Raw genomic sequence first — 20,886 nt, 5'->3', positions numbered from 1 at the left:
AGATTGTGTTGTAAGGTGCTCCCCCAAGCTGTCCTTTCCACTAACTCCTCAATTACATTAAAAAACTTCTGCAAAGTTGAAAGCCCTGTAAGCATTTTTTTCCTCTTTGGGGGAGTAACTGTTTTTTTGTTGATGCTGTGGCTTTGACCTTTTACTGTAATGTTGCTCAAGGGACAGGTGTCACTGCAGTTCATAGTCACAAGAGGTTGTTTGAAAGTTCCTGTGTAAATGACACTGCTTTTTATAAGCTTCAGGAATGAACTGTGTAATAAACCCACTGACTTAGTTTTAAATACCTAAGTTAAGAGGTTTAATGCTGGACTCTTGTTTTCATTATTTTCTTGGACAATCACTTTCTGTTTGACAACAGTTTTTCATTTTCCCTCTCTCTTTTTAATTATAGAATTTATTCCATGTATGGACAAGCTGTTTGATGAATCTATACTGATTGGCTCTGGATACACAGCACGAGAGACACTGAGGTATGACAGGAAGTTTAGAATAGCTACCTGAGTGCCTGCCAGGCCTGGTATCATTAACAAATACTGAATATTTACACAGGTTCCTAAATATTTGCTTTAAATAATTAATTTTATTAGATTCTACTATGGGAAGGCTTCTGCTGCTGGAAAGTGGTTATTGTTTAACACTTTGATGCAGCAGAGTGGCATGAATGAAGGGAAAAAATAAACGAATGAAAGTAATTTAAGTTTTTTGAATTGCAGAGCACAGCCAAAACAGTCACCACAGGGAGATCAAATCAATATCTTCTTAATATTTCTATGAAACAGCCTAAATCTTGTGTTCTGTGTAAACTCTGAATGGGATTTAAACTGTTTTGTCAATGAGTATATTGCAACTTATTAGTTAAAAAATAAATGAGGAGAATACTTTGTGTCTTCAGTGCTCTACTAGAATTTAGATGCTTTTGCTGACCAAATTAAAATATGTTAACTTAGGAGAAATATTTCCTCTTGCTTAAGTATCAGTTGTACCTTATTATTGTATTAGACTTAGAAGTATTCATGCTACTAGATGTCTAAACCTGGTATTTGAAAAGAAATGATTTGTAAAATCTATCAGATTTTATAACTACCTTTGAAGTAGTACACCATCAAGAATGAATTGTGAAACAGCTTACCAGCACTGCTTAAGATGTGCTTTAAAACATACTAATTTGCTCTTAACTGCAAGCAGATGAAAATATCTGCTGGGGATGTTCAGCAATAGGGAAAGAAAGATAGGAAAAGTGATTGTAGTGTGTGGGACAGGTGAATGCATCTTCGGTTACATTGTGTAGGTTGTGGTTCTCCTGTTCAGTTGAAGCAGTCTTGTGAGCTCTGCCTTTGTATATAACAGTAGAAAATTTGGATTAAGAATCTTGGAAATAGTTCCAGGTAGTAATTATATGTTAAGCCCAATTGACAATGTTTATAATTGTCCTTAATGTGTTTTCTTCATTTCTTGTTTTTACTGATAGGCCACTTGCATACAGCACGTTGGCAGACCTGGTGCATCATGTCCGTCAGCATTTGCCACTCAATGATCTCTCCCTTGCTGTCCAGTTATTTGCCAAGAACATCGATGATGAGTCATTGCCTAGCAGTATCCAGACAATGTCTTGCAAACTTCTGCTCAATTTGGTAGACTGTATCCGGTCTAAAAGTGAACAGGAAAATGGAAATGGTAGAGATATTCTTATGAGAATGCTGGAGGTATTGATTTCTTTAAAACATTTGAAAACGAGCTGAATAGCCTATTTTTATAGTATGTTGTCAGTTACTTTTGTGTTCTCCTTTTCTCAGAAGTGAGCATTTGTAGAGGCAGTGTGCATAGTGTATTTAATGCTTCAGAGAAGGGCTCTTTCAAATGCTATGTAACTGGAATAGTATCTCAAATGTAATGGGAGATGCTTTGCTAATTCACCTTACTCATTCAGTGATTTGTTTCAAAGCAGGAAAGTAAATGTCTGTGATACTGGGGGTAGCCTAACTAGTTTTCTTTTTTTTTTTTTTATTCCTTTTTTTTTTTTTCCCCCCCACTGTGTGGCTATTGGTTTGAAAAAGGAGCTCTAGGAAGTCTGAATGTAGTGGATCTTCTCTACTTTTGGCTCTGTCACTGACAGGCCGTCATAGCTCTGAATTCACCAGGGAAGATGTTTAGTCATTTTGGGCATCACCACACTAATTTGGTGTTACCCTGGAACTTTTACTTTTTTAAGGTAACAGTAATTTATGGAATGGCTTTCATCCTAAGTCTAAAATGCAAGTGATGGTGCAAGTGAAAAATCTTGGGTTTTATGCATTGTGATGGGTCCTTCATTCCAGGATCCGTTCCAAACTGAAGCATCTTTCTAGTAGGCTTTGTCTTCCAAATAAACCTCTATCTTATTTTTTTTTTCTACTTTAGGGGGGAAAAATAGTGTAATGAGGAGTTTGGTCACTTGTTTACCAAATTAAAATTTCTGATATATGAATTCTGGGGTGGAAGGGAGTGTACAGGACTGTGGTGGTAGTGGGGAAATACCTGAGCAAGCCAAGTAAATCTAGACTTGACAGTACTGAAACCTTGTGCAACATGTCCCTTTTGTATTACCAGTCAAGAGGCAGAAATGCTGGGGACCACTGTTCTGAAGGATTGGTTGTTGCTTTCTAAATCTAGCATCTTGCATCAAACAAGCACTTAAACCTATGATATATAGATCTTTTAACCCTTCTGACACACTTTACATATGAATCTGAAAACTTCAAGCTTTTTATGCTTAATAATATTTGTCTCAATATTTACGAAGTCTTCTTTTGAAAACTAATTTATATAGCTTTTAATTTGAAATTCAGTAGAATTGTGGAGAGATCAGGGTTTTTTTTTAGTTGATGATTTTACTAGTTTTCAGCAAACATTTTTAATTTTAACTTAAAGGCAGCAAACTATTGATGCACTTAAATGTTTGCTGCCATTTGAATGGCTTTAGGAAGAATTGTAAGTTTCGCTGATCTCAGTGTGCTAAACTGTTGATGTATTAGCATTAATAAATTTAGCATGATTTTGGAAGGTGAAACTTAATTTCCTTTTCCTTCCCTCTCCCTGCTCTTTCATTTGCCTTTCCTTTTTCTGCCTTAGGTTTTTGTGTTGAAGTTTCACACTATAGCACGGTACCAGCTTTCTGTCATCTTTAAAAAGTGCAAGCCACAGTCAGAACTGGGGGCTGCTGAAGCTGCCTTACCAGGGGTACCCACAGCAGCAAATGCAGCACCTGTTCCTGTTCCATCTCCTGCCCCAGCCACTCCAGTGGCCCCTGCACCAGTACCTGTGTTTGAAAAACAAGGGGAGAAGGAAAAAGAAGATAAACAGACATTTCAGGTCACAGATTGCCGAAGCTTAGTGAAAACCTTGGTCTGTGGTGTGAAGACAATCACATGGGGCATAACATCATGCAAAGCTCCTGGTGGTAAAACTGCATCATATTTAAATGCCTTTATCTTTTGTAATTCTACTATTAAAACTCTGTAATGTGAGAGCAAAGAGTATTTTTAGTGGTTAACTACTGTTTTATTCTTTATCTTCTTTCAGAAGCACAGTTCATTCCCAATAAGCAATTGCAACCTAAGGAGACTCAAATCTATATCAAGCTGGTAAAATATGCAATGCAAGCTTTAGATATTTATCAGGTATGTAAACTGCCCACTTCAATGTATATTAGTTTGTCTTAGATCTTCTAATAAGGATTTATGTGTTAGCTAAATACCAAATTCCATGTGTAGTATATTTACATTTTATTTCAGGACCTCAGCCATTGGGAAATTTTCTCAATTTCAAAGTGCTTTTCACTTGCAAGGAACAACTTAATTTCTTAGGAGCCCTTATTGCCTGTGTTTATGCAGACAGGTCAGACTAAAAGCAATTGTCTTTGATGCAGTGGATGAAATCTTGCCTTCAAAGAGATAGTTTAGCTGTCAGTTGAAGCATTCACATGTCTGTGTTTATCTTCTGTGGTTACACCAAATACTGATGAAATGCAGATGTATGTGGTTTGGAAATAAGTATCTTTACAAATACACTATGGTGTCTCCTACTCTCATCTTTTTCCTTGTCCTGACTTTGTGGGTTTGAAGTCTGTGCTGAAAATTCTCTGATTTTAATACTGTCACTGTTGGCTCTCATGCTCCACTTATAAGGGGCATGCTCATGAAACCTGTAAAATCTGTTTCTTTCAAAAGGTATTTTAAGAATAGTGTGTGGGGGGGAAAGCATTAAAATTCCACCACTAATGGATGTGCTTTCTCAATTACTGTAGGTCCAAATAGCAGGAAATGGACAGACATATGTGCGAGTGGCAAACTGTCAGACAGTCAGGATGAAAGAGGAGAAGGAAGTTCTGGAGCATTTTGCTGGTGTGTTCACAATGATGAATCCTTTAACTTTTAAAGAAATCTTTCAAACTACTGTCCCTTACATGGTGGAGAGAATCTCAAAAAACTATGCCCTTCAGGTATTATGTTTTTGTTTACTTTTTTTTTTCAATTAAAATAGCACATAGACAAGAGCTTATGCCTTGAAGTACATAAGGCTGACGTGGAATTGCAAATGATAATGTTGAAATTGGGTCTATAAAAATACTTTGTAAAGATGGATTTTCAGCAACTCCAGAGGAAGTGATGAAATACAAACACGAGTGCTTCAGTTCGGAAAATATGAATGGACTTCATTCTTGAGAAGTATTGGATGCTGTGGAGTTGGTTTTGTTCAGCTGATTGTGCTGATGTTCTACTGTTCTGTAGAACACAAGTCCTACAATACACATGTAAAACTACACTTGAATATGTTAAGTTGTGTCATGATGTAAGGTAGCCTGAATGACTTGGGTAGCAGTGGAGATGGGGAAAAGAAGTTTGTCGTAGCTTTTTATTTTAAATGTACAGTACATTTATCCCATGTTTCTTTTCACTACAGCAACAATAACTCCTTTGTGGTTTCCTTTTACAGATTGTTGCCAATTCCTTTTTGGCAAACCCTACTACCTCTGCCCTCTTTGCAACAATTTTGGTGGAATATCTTCTGGATCGGCTGCCAGAAATGGGCTCTAATGTGGAACTTTCCAATCTGTATCTCAAGCTGTTCAAGTTAGTCTTTGGCTCTGTTTCACTCTTTGCAGCTGAAAATGAGCAAATGCTGAAGGTAAAGGTCAATTCTGTTAAAACCAAAAAAATCTGTTTTGACTCCTAATATATTCTTCAGATGTCCAAGTAGTAATTTTATGCTGTCTAGCATTTGCTGGGCTTTTGGTGGTTGAACCACTACTAGTGATATGTCACCATTTCTTCCAAGTGCCAAGTACATTGTCTTACTTGTAAGAGAGAGTTTCTGTGAATGTTTTCTTTGTATTTGAAACTGCAGTGTGATGCACTAATTGTGAGTGTAAATGCCTGATGGGTGGATGTGGCCTGGTAAGGATCTGTGTAACTTCATGGTCAGCATGTGTGTGTCTTCCTGCATGTATTTTACAATTTGTTTCCCTATTAACTTAAAACTCACTTAGACTGAAATCACTGTTTTGTGTTTTGGTGAATCTTGTTCATTCATGTCATGTTCAATGACATGAACCTTGAGTTAGATATTTCTGTGCTCTTGAAAAGTCTGGGTTAAGGAGTGACAGTGTTTTCTGTGGACAACATATTGCATCCATTTATGTCAATGAGAGAATCTCATGATTCAGTGAGTTTAGAAATACTGATCTTGAAGCAGGAGTGTGCTCTTCTCATGAAAGTAATAGCTGCCTATATCCAGAAAACATGAAGATATTAATTGGAGGCTGCTATTCTTTCCCCTACCTTACAATAAACAAAATTTCTGATATAGATAACTTTGTGATTATCATTTCTATGCTTAATGATTTGTTCCAGCAGGATTAGTTAATTTTTCTGACTAGAACAGAGGTGAGATTACCAATTTTCCAGATTATTTGAAAGGTAAAAGTAATATGAAGCGGTATTCATATAATCTTGCTTAAATTCTTGTAGTTTGTCATCAGAATGAAGGTAATTTGGATTTTGTAAGCTGGAGATCCAATTTAATGAGTGTGATTTACTACCTTCACAGTTTCACGCTTCTGTAATGTTTTTTTGTTTCCTCAGGACTGATGATATGAGCCTTGGGTAGACAATTTAATTGAGTGATGAAGGCTATCTGCAGCATTTGCATAGTAATGTAGAAAGCTTTTAGTTGTTACTAAAATCAGGAATTGTCTGTTTGTTCCTCATCCGTGAGACTCCTTGTATTTTGCAACTGGTTTTAATGATCCTTGCGATCTGCTGGTGTCCTCTGCTCTAGAAAGACCACCAGTTCCATAACCATTTTTTTTCCACCTGTAAAAGTTTGCTTTCATTGTGAAATTTTACACTAACAAAAATTAAGGATTAGTGATCAAGTTAGATCAGCAAGCAGGATTAAATTCACATTGTGAAATGTCTTCTCCTGCCCATGTGACACCTGATTTTTGCTGCATGTCCCTAAATTCTCTGCAGCAAATGGTTTTTCATTTTCTCAGATTGGCAGAATGTTTTGTAGGGGTGTGTTTCCTTTTTTTTTCCTTTCCTTTTTGATAGCAAAATTTAATTGATGTAAAGAATGTTCTGGGTTCTTCATACTGTTCAAATATAGATCTAGTTACAACAATTCTTCAACAGGAGATTAAAATTAGTGACATATCAGAGCATTTGGAATAGTTGAAGGTTTTTGGTCTGAAAGACTTGCCTCATGCTGAACTCTTGCACATTGTGATGATGATATGGGTATTTTATTAATCTTCAGCCTTTAAATTTTCTTTTTATAGCCACATTTACACAAGATTGTGAACAGCTCTATGGAACTTGCACAGACTGCCAAAGAGCCCTACAACTATTTCCTGCTGCTCAGAGCGCTGTTCAGATCCATCGGAGGAGGCAGTCACGATCTGTTGTACCAGGAATTCTTGCCACTGTTACCAAACTTACTGCAAGGTAGAGCAATACCTTCTTTCCCCACTCCAGTCTCTGGTTTCTTTATGTAAATAATATTAATCAAGTTTAGTTTTACTTTTTTTCATTACATAACATAAGCCTTAACCCTGATAAATAGGTTCTGATTTTGAGCTTAGCTGTTGATTAAATATCTTCATTGTGGCTTATTTTTATTTACTACCACCTGCTTCAGGTTTTCAGGTTCCATAGTTTTGGCTTCACAGTTTCTGCTGCTTGTTTTTTTACTTTTCAATGTTGTTGTTTGTTTTGTTTCAATAAATTTTTATATCTTTTTTTGCTATAGGTACCTTTGTTAGCATAAAGAATTGAGGGATAAGTGTGATAGAAGCAGCAATGTTGCCAAGGCCATTACTGGTTTTGTGGGAAGAACATTACAGAGAAGCTCTGGTAGTTCTGCACTTGAGGGCATGTGTGTGCACCTGCAAGTGAATGATAAATATAAATGCCAGTAGTGTCAGCTGGGGGAAAAAAAGAAAAATGAAGGAAATAACAATCAGTTTGATTAATTCAGCATTTGTACTTGCAAGGACTGTGTGTTCCAGAGGTATTAAGGATGAGCAGGAAAATACAGAGAGCTGCTTAAAGCGGAGAACAAGCTAATGGGAACAGTTCCAGGAAGATGAAATCCTGTGGTTCCCATCTACAGCTCTAGGAGCAGTCTTTATTGGAGTTAGCAAATACATATGTTATCCATAAGCCATTCTGTTATAAGTACATGCTAGCGTAGAAGTGCTAGCTAGGTTTATGGAATACATGAAATCCTGGTGGGGAGAAAAATAAATTGGGGAATAGGATTAGTCTGTATGAACAGAAATGTACTTGAACTCATTTACTGTTTCTTCTTAGGATTCCAGATAATTTTAAAACATTTTTTTTCTGCATGGATTTTTATTTTTTGTTTAATTGATACAAGAGAGAGGTTTGAATCAACTATTTTTTTCCTGATTTTCATCTGCTGTACTCCACTGCTGTGTTTTGGAATGTAATATTAAATTTTAGAATGTGATTAGAAAGGTTAATGGTTTTTTAAAAAGTTTTGGGTGTATGCATGTACCTAGAAAATCCTTAGAGGGGCAGAGTCCAACGGCATGAGATTGAACACATCCAAGTGCCGGGTTCTGCACATTGGCCACAACAACCCCATGCAGTGCTACAGGCTGGGGTCAGAGTGGCTGGAGAGCGGCCAGGCAGAGAGGGACCTGGGGGTGCTGGTCGATGGGAGGCTGAACATGAGCCTGCAGTGTGCCCAGGCAGCCAAGAGGACCAATGGCATCCTGGCCTGCATCAGGAACAGTGTGGCCAGCAGGAGCAGGGAGGTCATTCTGCCCCTGTACACTGCACTGGTTAGGCCACACCTTGAGTACTGTGTCCAGTTCTGGGCCCCTCAGTTTAGGAAGGATGTTGACTTGCAGGAACGAGTCCAGAGAAGGGCAACAAAGTTGGTGAGGGGTTTGGAACACAAGCCCTATGAGGAGAGGCTGAGGGAGCTGGGATTGCTTAACCTGGAGAAGAGGAGACTCAGGGGTGACCTTATTGCTCTCTACAACTACCTGAAGGGAGGTTGTAGACAGGTGGATGATGGTCTCTTCTCCCAGGCAGCCAGTACCAGAACAAGAGGACACAGTCTCAGGCTGTGCCAGAGGAGGTTTAGGTTGGATGTTAGGAAGAGGTTATATACAGAAAGAGTGGTTGCTCATTAAAATGGGCTGCCCGGGGAGATGGTGGAGTCGCCGTCATTGGAGGTGTTCAGGAGGAGACTTGATGGGGTGCTTGGTGCCATGGTTTAGTTGTTTAGGTGGCTTGGATTGGTTGATGGGTTGGACATGATGATCTTGAAGGTCTCTTCCAACCTGGTTTATTCTATTTTATTCTCTCATTATGAATGGTGTTAGGTTTTGTAAATGCATTTTGTCTAGTATTAAAAAATGCCAGGTAATCCTGAATTTAGGTAATAGCAATTTTTATCAATACATTTTGGACTATCTTTTGAGTGTATAACTTACCAATAATTTTCAGGACTTAATATGTTGCAAAGTGGCCTTCATAAGCAACACATGAAAGACTTGTTTGTAGAGCTCTGCCTCACTGTGCCAGTTCGTTTGAGCTCACTGCTGCCTTACCTGCCAATGCTGATGGATCCCCTGGTGTCGGCTCTCAATGGATCTCAGACCCTGGTTAGCCAAGGCTTAAGAACTCTTGAATTGTGTGTGGATAACTTGCAGCCAGACTTCCTGTATGATCACATTCAGCCGGTTCGAGCTGAGCTAATGCAGGTAAACATGTTGTTTCCTGTTAGTCCACAAGAGGTCCTTGATTCACTAAGTATTAGACATTTGTGCGACCCTTTGGTTACAAGAACTTGAAACGCTCTCAGGAGAACCATACCTGCCTGATTGGTATGTAGAGGGCCAGCTGGTGGTGTACTGTTAAACTGAAAACTGTGAAAAATTTTAGAGTGAATTAGTAATTTCTTCTACACCCCTTTAGAAAGGGGGATTAACCCCCCTTGAAGGGGTTAAACTTAAGCCTTGGGACTCAGTAGCGAGAGTATTACTATTTTTAAGATGAGTTGGCACAGAAAATGATTGAAACTTGTTAATTTTTTTGGTAAAAAGCCAAACAAAAAGGTGATTTAGCATATTATGATTGACAGCTGTATGAAATCTTACACAGTGAAGATGATGTGGCTGAAATTGGAATTGGAGCAATGTTTTAAATGTGGTTATTTCCCTTAATACAGTGATTATATGTACTGTATCCTTGAAATTTAATACTGACTTTATTTGCTTTTTCTATTTCAAAACTAGCTCAGAGGTTAACTCACTTCAGCCTTAGCTGGCCTGCTCTTTTTCCTTCCAAAATGTCATAATGTTGTTGATCTAATGTTAGGCATAAACATGAAATTAGATTCTAGCGTGGCAGAGATTTTGTAGCTGATCACAGCAGTCTGAGCTAGAACTGCACTTAGAACAACCTTGTTGTAAAGCGCTTAAACTGTTGTGAACTGAGACTGCTTTAATTCAGTCATAATAAGTATTTTCTGGATGTTATGCAGAGGCAATTACTCAGAGACAAGACTAAGTGTTTTCCTTGACATTTTTCTACATGACAAGTTGAACAATTTTGAAGTGAGAGTGGTCTAACCATGTAGCACTTCGAATACTTCCAGGCTTTGTGGCGTACACTGCGCAATCCTGCAGACAGCATTTCTCACGTGGCTTATCGTGTGCTTGGTAAATTTGGTGGAAGTAACAGGAAGATGTTAAAAGAATCACAGAAACTACAGTATGTAGTCACAGAGATCCAAGGACCGAGTATCACTATTGAATTTTCAGACTGTAAAGCATCCATTCAGCTCCCAATGGAAAAGGTAACACCTGCACTTGATTTTCTGTCCTGGGAAACCACTTTACTCATTCTTCATTTTTCACAGAGTTTTTGGAAGTTTGTTTACTTGTAAATCCTTGATAAAATACGTGGTTTGTCTGCCAGTTCCAGATAGGACTTAATGAATATCTTAGATTATAGAATTTACATAATTAAAAGTAGGATTTAGGAGCTCTTGTGTATCTGATTTTTTTTCTTAACATTTTTTTTTGCAGCCCTTCAGTTAGACAAGAAGATTGCTAATTCATTTATCTTGCAGCGAAGAAGCAGAATTGAAACTCACTTGTGTATTTTGGTTTTACTTTTGTTGTTGTTGTTGTGTTCTTGTTTTCCTCTAGAGGTAATTTTTGGGCTGCCAGACTTGGTGGGTGTAAGACAAAACATTGTTTCAGAAATCACTCCAAATAGCTTATTTGTTTTCTCTTACTATCTAGCTATCAGTTTAAAGGCAGGTAGGCCTTCTTGTGTTACTGTGACATGCAAAGTAGCAGAAGCTTGCCAACCTTGTTTTAATTTGCCCTTTAAATGTTTTATTTCCTTACTGCCACCCCCAAAAGAATAGACTTAAACCTCCCTTCTGCTTTTACAAAGTGATAGGATTGGGAACTAAAATGGCAGAAGTAAATGTTTTGTGTGGATTTTTCCCCCTTCATAACTTTTAATTTACTGCTGTAGACTAGGAGTGGGAATCCTCTCTAAAACCTCTTTATTTTCTTCTTGAAATGTACCAAAACCTTAATGTAGAAATTCTTCAGTCATGATTATTCTAATGACTTCAATGGTTTGGTTCAATGTAGTCTCCAGGTTGGGTATAGTACTTCTTACAGCTGCAAAACCACTTTGTGTGTGCACTGGCTTTCATCAGACAGTCTCAATTTATCACAAGTTTTTAGTTCTCACTAATTACAGCAATCTAATCTGTTTCTGTGTCTTGGGATCTGAGAGTGAAGCTAGATTCTGAGTTAATTTGCCCTGTAGAGTTTACTGATACTTACTTTTTCTATTACACTCTCATAAGTAGGTATTATATGAATGTAGTAAACAATTTTCTTCACAGGCAGCTGGCTCTCTTTGGCTGTGTGCAGCCAACAGACTTAAAAAAAGAGCTTGGAAACACAAATCTTAAAATGCAGATAGCATAACTGATTTCTCCTTTGTACTGAAACTGATGAGCTGTATAGATAGAAGTACTGCAACTGCTGACATTTTCCCATCCCTCTAGTTTTAATTCAGACCAAGTTTTCCAAATTATTTATGAATCTAACATGTTGGTTAATGATAGGGACCAATCTTCAGCTTCCTGATGTTGACCAAAACACAGTGTTGTCTGCAGAATACTTTGTGTCTCTAAAAAAGAAACGTCAAAGGAAAAATGAACTGAAAACAAGAAATGGGTGTTTTTGCTCAGTGCTTTGGGTAGTCTCCTGTGGTCTGTGTAAAACTCCTTGTTCTTTTCATTGAGATCCTGATGGAAGTTACTCCAACAGTGATGGGGTGACAGTTAGTTAAGCCAGTATGTTAAAAGATGGTTTTCCTTTCCTAGAAGGGAAATGTTCACTAATTTATAGCAGAGCTTTTTTTTTCCTGTTTAAGCATAGATGGTTAGACTTTATGTATCAGCTAGTGAGATTCACAATATCACTAAGGTTGGAAGAGACCTCGAGGATCATCGAGTCCAACCTATCAACACAGACCTCATGACTAGATCATGGCACCAAGTGCCATGTCCAATCCCCTCTTGAACACCTCCAGGGATGGTGACTCCACCACCTCCCTGGGGCAGCCCATTCCAATGATGAATGACTTGCTCGGTGAAGAACTTCCTCCTCACCTCCAGCCTAAACTTCCCCTGGTGCAGCTTGAGACTGTGTCCCCTTGTTCTGGTGCTGGTTGCCTGGGAGAAGAGACCAACCCCTTCTTGGCTACAACCACCTTTCAGGTAGCTGTAGAGGGCAATGAGGTTACCCCTGAACCTCCTCTTCTCCAGGCTAAACAATCCCAGCTCCCTCAGCCTCTCCTCACAGGGCTTGTGCTCAGGGCTTCTCCCCAGCCTTGTTGCCTTTCTCTGGACACGTTCAAGTGTCTCGATGTCCTTCCTAAACTGAGGGGCCCAGAACTGGACACAGTACTCAAGGTGTGGCCTAACCAGTGCTGAGTCCAGGGGCACAATGACTTCCCTGCTCCTGCTGCCCACCCTATTACTAATGCAGGCCAGGATGCCAGTGGCCTTCTTGGCAACCTATTTCATGAACTCCAAAACAATTTTTACATGTGTTTTTAGTTAATGCCTGTCTTGGTTGTTTATAATTAATTACTCTTTTTTAATGTATAGAAAGTAGCTGTGTTTATATATATTCAAAATAGAAATGTTAGAAATGTTCCAGAAAGATGCACCTCCTGTTTTTATAACTTTATGTTTTAAGAGCTTACTTGAATTATTTTCAAATATATTAAATAAATTATCTTGCAAAGGAGAAAGAGTACTATGTCCATTAGGGAAATGGGTTCTAGAAGTTGCTTACAGGGACATTTTTATAAATGATGTAGCTTTTGATTTGCATGGAAAATATGACAAAGTGATTTGTAAGATTGAACATTTTTGGTACCGTTTATATATGTGTATTAATGCATTGTATGCTTACATTGTATGGGGATTAGGAACAGCAATTATTGCTGGAGGGAAGCTGAGCAAAATTTTCTGGAGGGGGAGGTGTAGCTCACTCATGGCTTCAAATACTTTCTGACCACAGAAATAAATGTATCTGCCATGAAACTTTGCATTTAAGAAGCACAGCAAATACCATGGTAGCTTTAAGTCCACTCTGCCATTCTCTGTATTTCTTTGCTTAGGCAGTCCAGGCTGTACTTACTTTTAAAGTTACTTCTAATGTGTGTTAAAGACACTCTTTCTTTGATTAATCACCTTATTGCAAATAATTGAGAGCAAGCAGTGTTTGGTTGCTATCTGTCTTTTCTTCATTACAGGCAATTGAGACTGCTCTGGACTGTTTGAAGAGCGCTAACACAGAACCGTACTATCGGAGGCAAGCGTGGGAGGTCATCAAGTGTTTTTTAGTAGCTATGATGAGCCTGGATGATAACAAACATGCATTATACCAACTCCTTGCACATCCCAAGTATGACAATTCTTTAAACATAAATGTGTATGTAATATTTACAGTGTCTTTCAAACAGCCTAATTTGGAGGCCATGTTTAGGCTAGGCCATGTATTCTGCATGGGATTTTTACCTGCTGGTTTCTCCTGTGCAGGACATTCCAGTGAGAGGAATTTTGTCAGTAATGTGCTAATATTTCATACTTCAATTTTCTTCTCCTAATCACAGTTTAATCTGTCACATGTGATCAGACATTTAAAAAACCCCATCATTTTAGTTTAATGTGTTTAAATAGTTGGAACATTCTGGTGCTTAATTGTGTTTTAAAGGTTAACCTAGGTTGTGAGGTTTTGCATGGACATCTAACTTCTCCATAAAGTGAAAGAGAGACAAAACTGAGTTTCATTTAGTGACCAAACTATAGCATAGTGACACACATAACTTATGTCTTCATGCAGGAGCTTTGAGTTCAATTTTTTCTTTTTTTTCTTTTCACATCTACAATTTTAATCATTGATACTTAATCAGTTTATTGCTTTTAGGCAGCTTTGGCATGGTTGCTCACAAAGTGTGTGCAGACTTCTACTCTTGCAGGGTAGTAAATGCAGCTAAAGAGTATAGTGGCTTTTATAATTTGGGCTTGTTAGACTTGACATAAATATAGCTCTGCTGTGAATGGGTTTTGTTGGGCAGTGATTTGATAAATAATGTTTCAGTCTTTCAAGATGGAAATCAAATGGCATTTGAAGAAAGGGGAAAATGTCAAAAACTGGAAATGACATTCTGTAATTGAGTTGCAGTGTGATGCCTCTATACCTGTTATTTGTAATATGCATGGCTTCTTCTGAACCATTGGCTTTAAATGTTCCTGATGAAATTGAGCTATCCATCATCTTTGAGACCAGTGGTTGACAAAATTAATATGGACCAAGTGAAGTGGTCCAGCTCCATCAAAATGAGGGGAAAACAGGAGGTGGAGTTAGAAACAAGGAGCAAACTTTGAATCAACTACTTGACAATGCTCGTGGCTGAGCTTCCAATACTGCAGTTTAGAACTTCATTTTGTCTTTCAGCTTTACTGAGAAGTCCATACCCAGTGTGATTATTTCCCATCGATACAAAGCTCAGGATACTCCAGCACGTAAAACGTTTGAACAGGCATTGACAGGGGCATTCATGTCAGCAGTCATCAAGGATCTGAGGCCCAGTGCTCTGCCTTTTGTGGCCAGCTTAATCCGCCACTACACAATGGTGGCAGTTGCTCAGCAGTGTGGTAAGTGGAATAGAGATGGTGTGGACTGCCGTGAGAGGGGTGGATTTGTTTTAAGATGCTGCAGTTGCTGCCTGGGTAGATAGGTAGTTGCTTTGATTGATGTCTGAAATAGGTTTTAATTCTTTAGAGCCATGAAAAATTATTTAGCGAGTTTGAAAGCAGTCAATCACCTTTGTAATATATGTAGAATGCTACAGCTAATGAAATCATTACAGCTTGGAGCATTTTATACTTCCAGAGCATTTGTGTTACTTGACACACAGAGCGGTCTTTGCAGATGGTCTTTAATTGGGTTGTTCCCACTTGCAGTTTCAAAGGACCATCAGAAGAGGTAAAGTGAACGTTAGAGCACTGCAGTGACTTCTATCTATGAAGAAGACTTTTTGTTTGGAATTGGACTATATGACAAGTAATTTGGGAAGTGACATAGTATAAGCATATTACTCTTCATTGTCACAGTAATGAGACTTGAATTTTTATGAATCTTCAGTTTAATTAAATCTTGCAGTGCACAGTCTGGTGCATAGAAGAAAATATTCAAGTAGATGTAATCTTTTCTTCTAAGAGTGAAAAATGTGTTACAGTCCATTTATATGCAAATAGACACAGTGCTTACTGGTTTTGCCATCAGCTAGTCCGAGGAGTAGTAGAATCTAATTAAAAGACTATTCATAGTAAAATATCTGTTGTTTTACCTCTTTTTTTCCCCCCCTTCTCTTTTCTTCCCCGATACCAATTACAGGTCCTTTTTTACTGCAGTGCTATCAGGTTGGAAGCCAGCCTAGCACAGCCATGTTTCATAGTGAAGAAAATGGGTCAAAAGGCATGGATCCTTTGGTGCTCATTGATGCCATAGCAATCTGCATGGCATATGAGGAAAAGGAGCTCTGCAAAATAGGAGAGGTGGCTCTAGCAGTGATATTTGATGTTGCAAGCATTATCTTGGGTTCCAAGGAAAGGGTAATATATACTTAAATAATCTAGTTCCAGTCAATGCAATTTTGCTTCTAAAATTTTGGAGGCTACCAGTGAGCTGAAAAAGAAAACCGATACATTTCTTTGTTTCCAGGCTTGTCAGCTTCCCTTGTTTTCCTACATTGTGGAGCGTTTGTGTGCTTGCTGCTATGAACAAGCATGGTATGCCAAACTGGGAGGTGTTGTGTCAATTAAATTTCTTATGGAACGACTGCCACTCATTTGGGTCCTCCAGAACCAGCAGACTTTCCTGAAGGCACTTCTTTTTGTTATGATGGATCTAACTGGAGAGGTATTAATGAATCTCACATCAAATAGTATGGGGGAAACAAACTTCTTGTTTTTAATTTAACACAGATTGAACTCTTGCTAATTTTGATTTTCCTGTACTTCAGAATGTGTTGTATCTCTGACAGTTAGGAGTGAATGTTAGTCATTTTAAATTAAACTAAGACCTGAAGTTAGGAGTGAGGTCTGTTTTTTCCACATAACTTCAACTGAGTTGCTGGAATTACTCTTGCTTCTTTCAGAGCAGAAATGTATATCTCACATTCAGATCAGTGGAAGAACACTAGTCAGTGTCCCCTGCACAAAAAGCCACTGTCTGTGTTTAGTTCATCTTCTCAAAACATGTATGCAGCTCTAGATCCCTAGAGAGTTGGCTGTTTGACCTTTTCTCAGTTGTGAATCATGTGGCGACAGCATTGCTCAGGGTTCCAGTGCTTGAGTTCATTTATAGTGTTTGTTGCATTGCAACTCACGGCTCTGGAATGATTGGTGGGAAGACTAGTTAAATATGTGTTCTGTGTTTCTTGCTTCTTGTGTTTGCAGAGGATTCATCAAAATCAGATGCTGTGTTCCTTGACAAGTAGTGTGTAAACTTGTGACTTCTGTTCTGTACCTGTGATACCTTAGGTTTCCAATGGAGCAGTTGCTATGGCAAAGACCACGTTGGAACAGCTTTTGATTAGATGTGCAACTCCTTTAAAAGATGAAGAAAAAACAGAAGAAATCCTGGCAGCACAGGAGAAGTCTTTCCATCATGTGACGCATGACCTTGTTAGAGAAGTAACCTCTCCCAACTCCACTGTGAGAAAACAAGCCATGCATTCCTTGCAGGTACTTGCACAGGTCACTGGGAAAAGTGTCACTGTGATTATGGAGCCACATAAAGAGGTAAGCAGAAATACTTACTGAAAGCCAGCTGAAAATTGTTTCCCACTTTGGATTTGCAAAATGATTTTCTGGGTACTTGTCCCCACATTAGTGAATGAAATTCTTAGAGCTTTGATAGCATTTGCTAAGTTTCAGTGTTCTAAAACACACTGTGACTGGAGATTCATACAAGCTGTGCCTGACTACTTAGCCAGTACATATGGTGTCCTTAGGTCGATATGTTTTCCGAAATGACAGGCTACTCATCCTACCACCCATCAGACATAAGCTAGGCCAGGCAGATGCTGCGTTTTTGAACCTCAGTTTTGTGTAATTCTCTAAACAGAAGGCATATTGTACTCTTGGTTATAATGCTGTGTGAAGCTAGTGAATATCATGTATCTGCTCACAAAGAATATGTACTAGCTACAGATAGTAAGCTAGTGAAACAACTCACTATGGGTTAAATTAATTCAGAGCAATACTTTTTTTCTTGCTTCTGAAGAGATACATCAGGAGCCAGTATCAAATGGATAGAATTAAGCAGCCTCAACTAGTGATGTCATTTTAGAGGCTGAGTTGGTGGGGTCTGTGAATAGGCTACTAATTCAGTAACCTGGATTGCATTGTGTAGGTTCTCCAAGACATGGTTCCACCTAAAAAGCATTTACTTAGGCACCAACCTGCAAATGCCCAGATTGGCCTCATGGAGGGAAATACGTTTTGCACAACTCTGCAACCCCGATTGTTTACAATGGATCTGAACGTTGTGGAACACAAGGTTTTCTACACAGAGGTACTTGCTTTTTCTGTTCTCATGTCTGAATGTAGATGCTTAATAACTGATGGTGTCAGAACTTCCACTGTAAAAATACATATATTCTCTCTTCATTTTAAACTATCTGAAATGTAAGAATTTACCACTTGAAATGTGAATCAAGGTCTGCCTTTACCTACAATGTAATAGTTCTGAGCTAAGCAGGATGTTCTAATGTGTGTGAAATATATCAAATGAACTTTGGTGTTAAACTCCTACTCTAGTAGCCCTAACTTACATACTTAGGTCTTATTTTATGCACATTATATCTGTTAAATAAAATATTGTAGTACCAAAACGTAGGCAGCATATGTTAAGGTTTTTGAGTCTCTAACAGTTTGAGTAAAATGAGATGCAAAACTAGTGTGTAGATTGAACTTGGAGAGGTTATCTAGTCCTGTGGTTTCCTAGCTGTCTTGGGCAGTGGGATATAGTTGCTAATGTAGAGGACACTCAGTATTTTCCTTAAGAAAAAACCCCAGGTGCTGTAGATCAAAAAACGTCTGCGAAGGTCTAAGTGATATATTGGTGGTGTGAAGGTCAGAATCTAAACAGCACTCTTGGAAATAAGAGCAACCTATATGTGCTTAACTTGTAGAACTTTGTTTTAACCTGTTCAGTGTTTTCTGATAAAACCCCACCCACATGTATTGAAAATACTTAACCTGCAAACAAGAGAGCTCTGATAGGAAAGAGTTGTCCTTGTGGGCAGTGATCCATGACCACTAAAATGGGAAGAATGCCTTTTCAGCACTTCTCTTCCTCATTCATTTCCTTCTATTCTCTTACCTCTGTCCTCAATATTTTCAGTCCTGGTTTTGCCATTCAGGAGGCAAGCTTTTCAGGAGACCTACTCTTTTATTATGTGAGCAGCTTGCTCACTTTCAGCCAGCAAAATGGAAAATGGCTGATTTTTGCCTGACTTTTCTCAGGTGGCTGTGCTAATGGGCTGCCTTGCCTCTGGCTACCTACCAGTTTTATGGGAATTTAACACCCTAATTTGAAGTAGAATTTTTGCCTGCAGGTAAAATTTGGAGGTCAATTAGTGTGTTTGAACAAACTTGGATCTTTGAGAAAACAGGACTTAAAGGGTAGCTGATAATAGAATGTGATTCACAACGCTATGCTAAAATGATTGATTTATTTCCCTAGTTACTGAATTTATGTGAAGCTGAAGATACTGCCTTAATGAAACTACCTTGTTACAAAAGTCTTCCATCTCTTGTACCTCTTCGAATTGCAGCCTTAAGTGAGTAAAACTTCCTAAACCAACTTTTGTGGTAGATAAGTGTCCTTGTGAGCAAAGGGCAGTCTTCCTCCCAAGATCAGCAGAAAACTTGAGTGCTTGAAGACTGATGACTGCTCTCTAGAGGTCACAGTTTAATGGAGGGAAAAATGGGAAAATATTGCTGCTTTCTTAATGACTGGGATGTAGTTTCTGAAATTAACCCCAAATATTTTTAGCCTATTTATGTTGCATAGCATTAGGAAAACTTCAGAACACCATTAATAACGTTTCCATTCTTTTGGTGTTTTGTGATGCCTGTTGCTTTTGGCAAAGCATGCTGTGCTTTTAGCTGTCTGTAATTTAAGATGAAATAGAAGAAACTTGAAGAAATACAGAATGGGAATTATTTTTTTGCCTTTCCTGAAACTGAGTTAATAAAGAGAACAAATTTACTTTGATATTTGCAGATGCTCTAGCTGCTTGCAATTATTTGCCTCAGTCAAGGGAGAAAATCATTGCTGCACTTTTCAAGGCACTTAATTCAACAAATAATGAACTGCAGGAGGCAGGAGAAGCTTGCATGAGAAAGGTTAGTGTATTGAAATGATGTTGCTTTTGAGGCCATTGTTCTCTCTGATTTACTTCCTTGTTATAAAGCTTCTTGGGAAAGATCTCTCCAGGAAATAATGGCTGCTCTCCTAGGTTTTGTAAGTGACACCAATATAATTAAGTTTCTGTCAGATGTGGGTTTTTTGATCTTTGAACTTAGCCACTGAAATGTATTCTGGTTGAAATTAAGCATTATAAGCTCTTGGGCAAGGATCTTTCAGTCTGTCTGTCTAGTATTTCTGTTTGTCTGGGCTTTGTAAATGTATCTGTATTTCTAAATAAAACATCAGGCTTTCCCAGTAATTTTGCAAATGTGCATGTCTGGCTTCAGTGTAAAAGCTTTTCTTGTGTTTCTTCTTTGTCCCTAAATGAAGTGTTGAGACCCCATAGATGATTTTGGAAAAGTAAGCAATGCAGCAGTTAGTAGTCAGCATCACAGTTACCTTGGGGAACAGGACTGGGGCTTTTAAGGTCAGAATTAGTATCCTTAGATGGAGCTACGCTACACTGTCTGTTCTATGGATTCTAGGTTATAGCGTAAGAAGGATGGAAGGGCTATTCTCTCATCATGCTTTGTTGCCCAGTAGATCTGCTGAATTCTGATTCAGCAAGATTTTAATACCATTCTAAATATAGAAAATGATAATAGAACAGAATAGAATTGACCAGGTTGGAAAAGACTTTCGAGATCATCAAGTCCAACCTATCACCCAACACCATCTAATCAAATAAACCATGGCACCAAGCACCTCTTCTGGTCTCTTCTTTAACACCTCCAGTGATGGTGACTCCACCACTTCCCTGGGCAGCCCATTCCAAGCCAATCACTCTTTCTGTGAAGAATTTCTCCCTAACATCCAGCCTAAACCTCCCCTGGTGCAGCTTGAGACTGTGTCCTCTTGTTCTGTTGGTGGTTGCCTGGGAGAAAAGACCAACCTCTTTGTAATGATGTGTAGATTGGCTGGCAAGTAAGAGGGAATATAACTGTTGTAATACTGGTGATTTACATTTGTTTAGACTGATAGCTGGTTAGAGGTCAGCTGTCTTTTCATGTCACTCTGATCACGAGAGGCAGTGTAGCTATTATTTATGGCTTCCTGACAGTACAGTTAGGTTGAGAGCTAAGAGGGAGAAAATAACGGTTGTTCTGACCGATGCATTTGGTATAAGCTTTTTCTCTTCATTTTTTTTCCCTGTGGTAAATCCATATCCATAGGATGTTTGATTATGATAGGAAATACTCTCTCTGGCTGCTTGCAGCCAGGTTCTTGATCTTTTCTGTTACTCAGGGTGTATGCAGATTGCAACA

At 38.5% G+C, this 20,886-nt stretch overlaps 1 protein-coding gene across 3 annotated transcripts in view; it reads left to right on the top strand.

Moving 5' to 3' along the window:
• The window catches only part of TRRAP (transformation/transcription domain associated protein), a 97,805-nt gene that overhangs the window by 10,879 nt on the left and 66,040 nt on the right, over nucleotides 1-20,886 (top strand). For 2 of the 3 annotated variants that reach the window (XM_068146749.1, XM_068146747.1), the window contains exons 14-30: nucleotides 404-482; nucleotides 1,481-1,715; nucleotides 3,121-3,448; nucleotides 3,571-3,668; nucleotides 4,295-4,489; nucleotides 4,984-5,175; nucleotides 6,830-6,995; nucleotides 9,033-9,289; nucleotides 10,186-10,386; nucleotides 13,389-13,540; nucleotides 14,594-14,793; nucleotides 15,536-15,753; nucleotides 15,863-16,060; nucleotides 16,684-16,944; nucleotides 17,558-17,719; nucleotides 18,893-18,989; nucleotides 19,436-19,557. In XM_068146749.1, the coding sequence (XP_068002850.1) occupies nucleotides 404-482; nucleotides 1,481-1,715; nucleotides 3,121-3,448; nucleotides 3,571-3,668; nucleotides 4,295-4,489; nucleotides 4,984-5,175; nucleotides 6,830-6,995; nucleotides 9,033-9,289; nucleotides 10,186-10,386; nucleotides 13,389-13,540; nucleotides 14,594-14,793; nucleotides 15,536-15,753; nucleotides 15,863-16,060; nucleotides 16,684-16,944; nucleotides 17,558-17,719; nucleotides 18,893-18,989; nucleotides 19,436-19,557 (3,161 nt within the window). Of the gene's footprint in view, nucleotides 1-403; nucleotides 483-1,480; nucleotides 1,716-3,120; nucleotides 3,449-3,570; nucleotides 3,669-4,294; nucleotides 4,490-4,983; nucleotides 5,176-6,829; nucleotides 6,996-9,032; nucleotides 9,290-10,185; nucleotides 10,387-13,388; nucleotides 13,568-14,593; nucleotides 14,794-15,535; nucleotides 15,754-15,862; nucleotides 16,061-16,683; nucleotides 16,945-17,557; nucleotides 17,720-18,892; nucleotides 18,990-19,435; nucleotides 19,558-20,886 lie in introns of all 3 variants that reach the window. The other variant, XM_068146748.1, reaches the window with a different exon arrangement.

This window comes from Melanerpes formicivorus, unplaced genomic scaffold, assembly GCF_026170545.1.
Source record: "Melanerpes formicivorus ecotype bairdi unplaced genomic scaffold, bMelFor1.0.p_v2 SCAF_14, whole genome shotgun sequence".
In the NCBI taxonomy this organism is placed as follows: Eukaryota; Metazoa; Chordata; class Aves; order Piciformes; family Picidae; genus Melanerpes; species Melanerpes formicivorus.
Note: the sequence above shows the minus strand (reverse complement) of the source record. Positions and strands in the feature narration are given on the sequence as shown.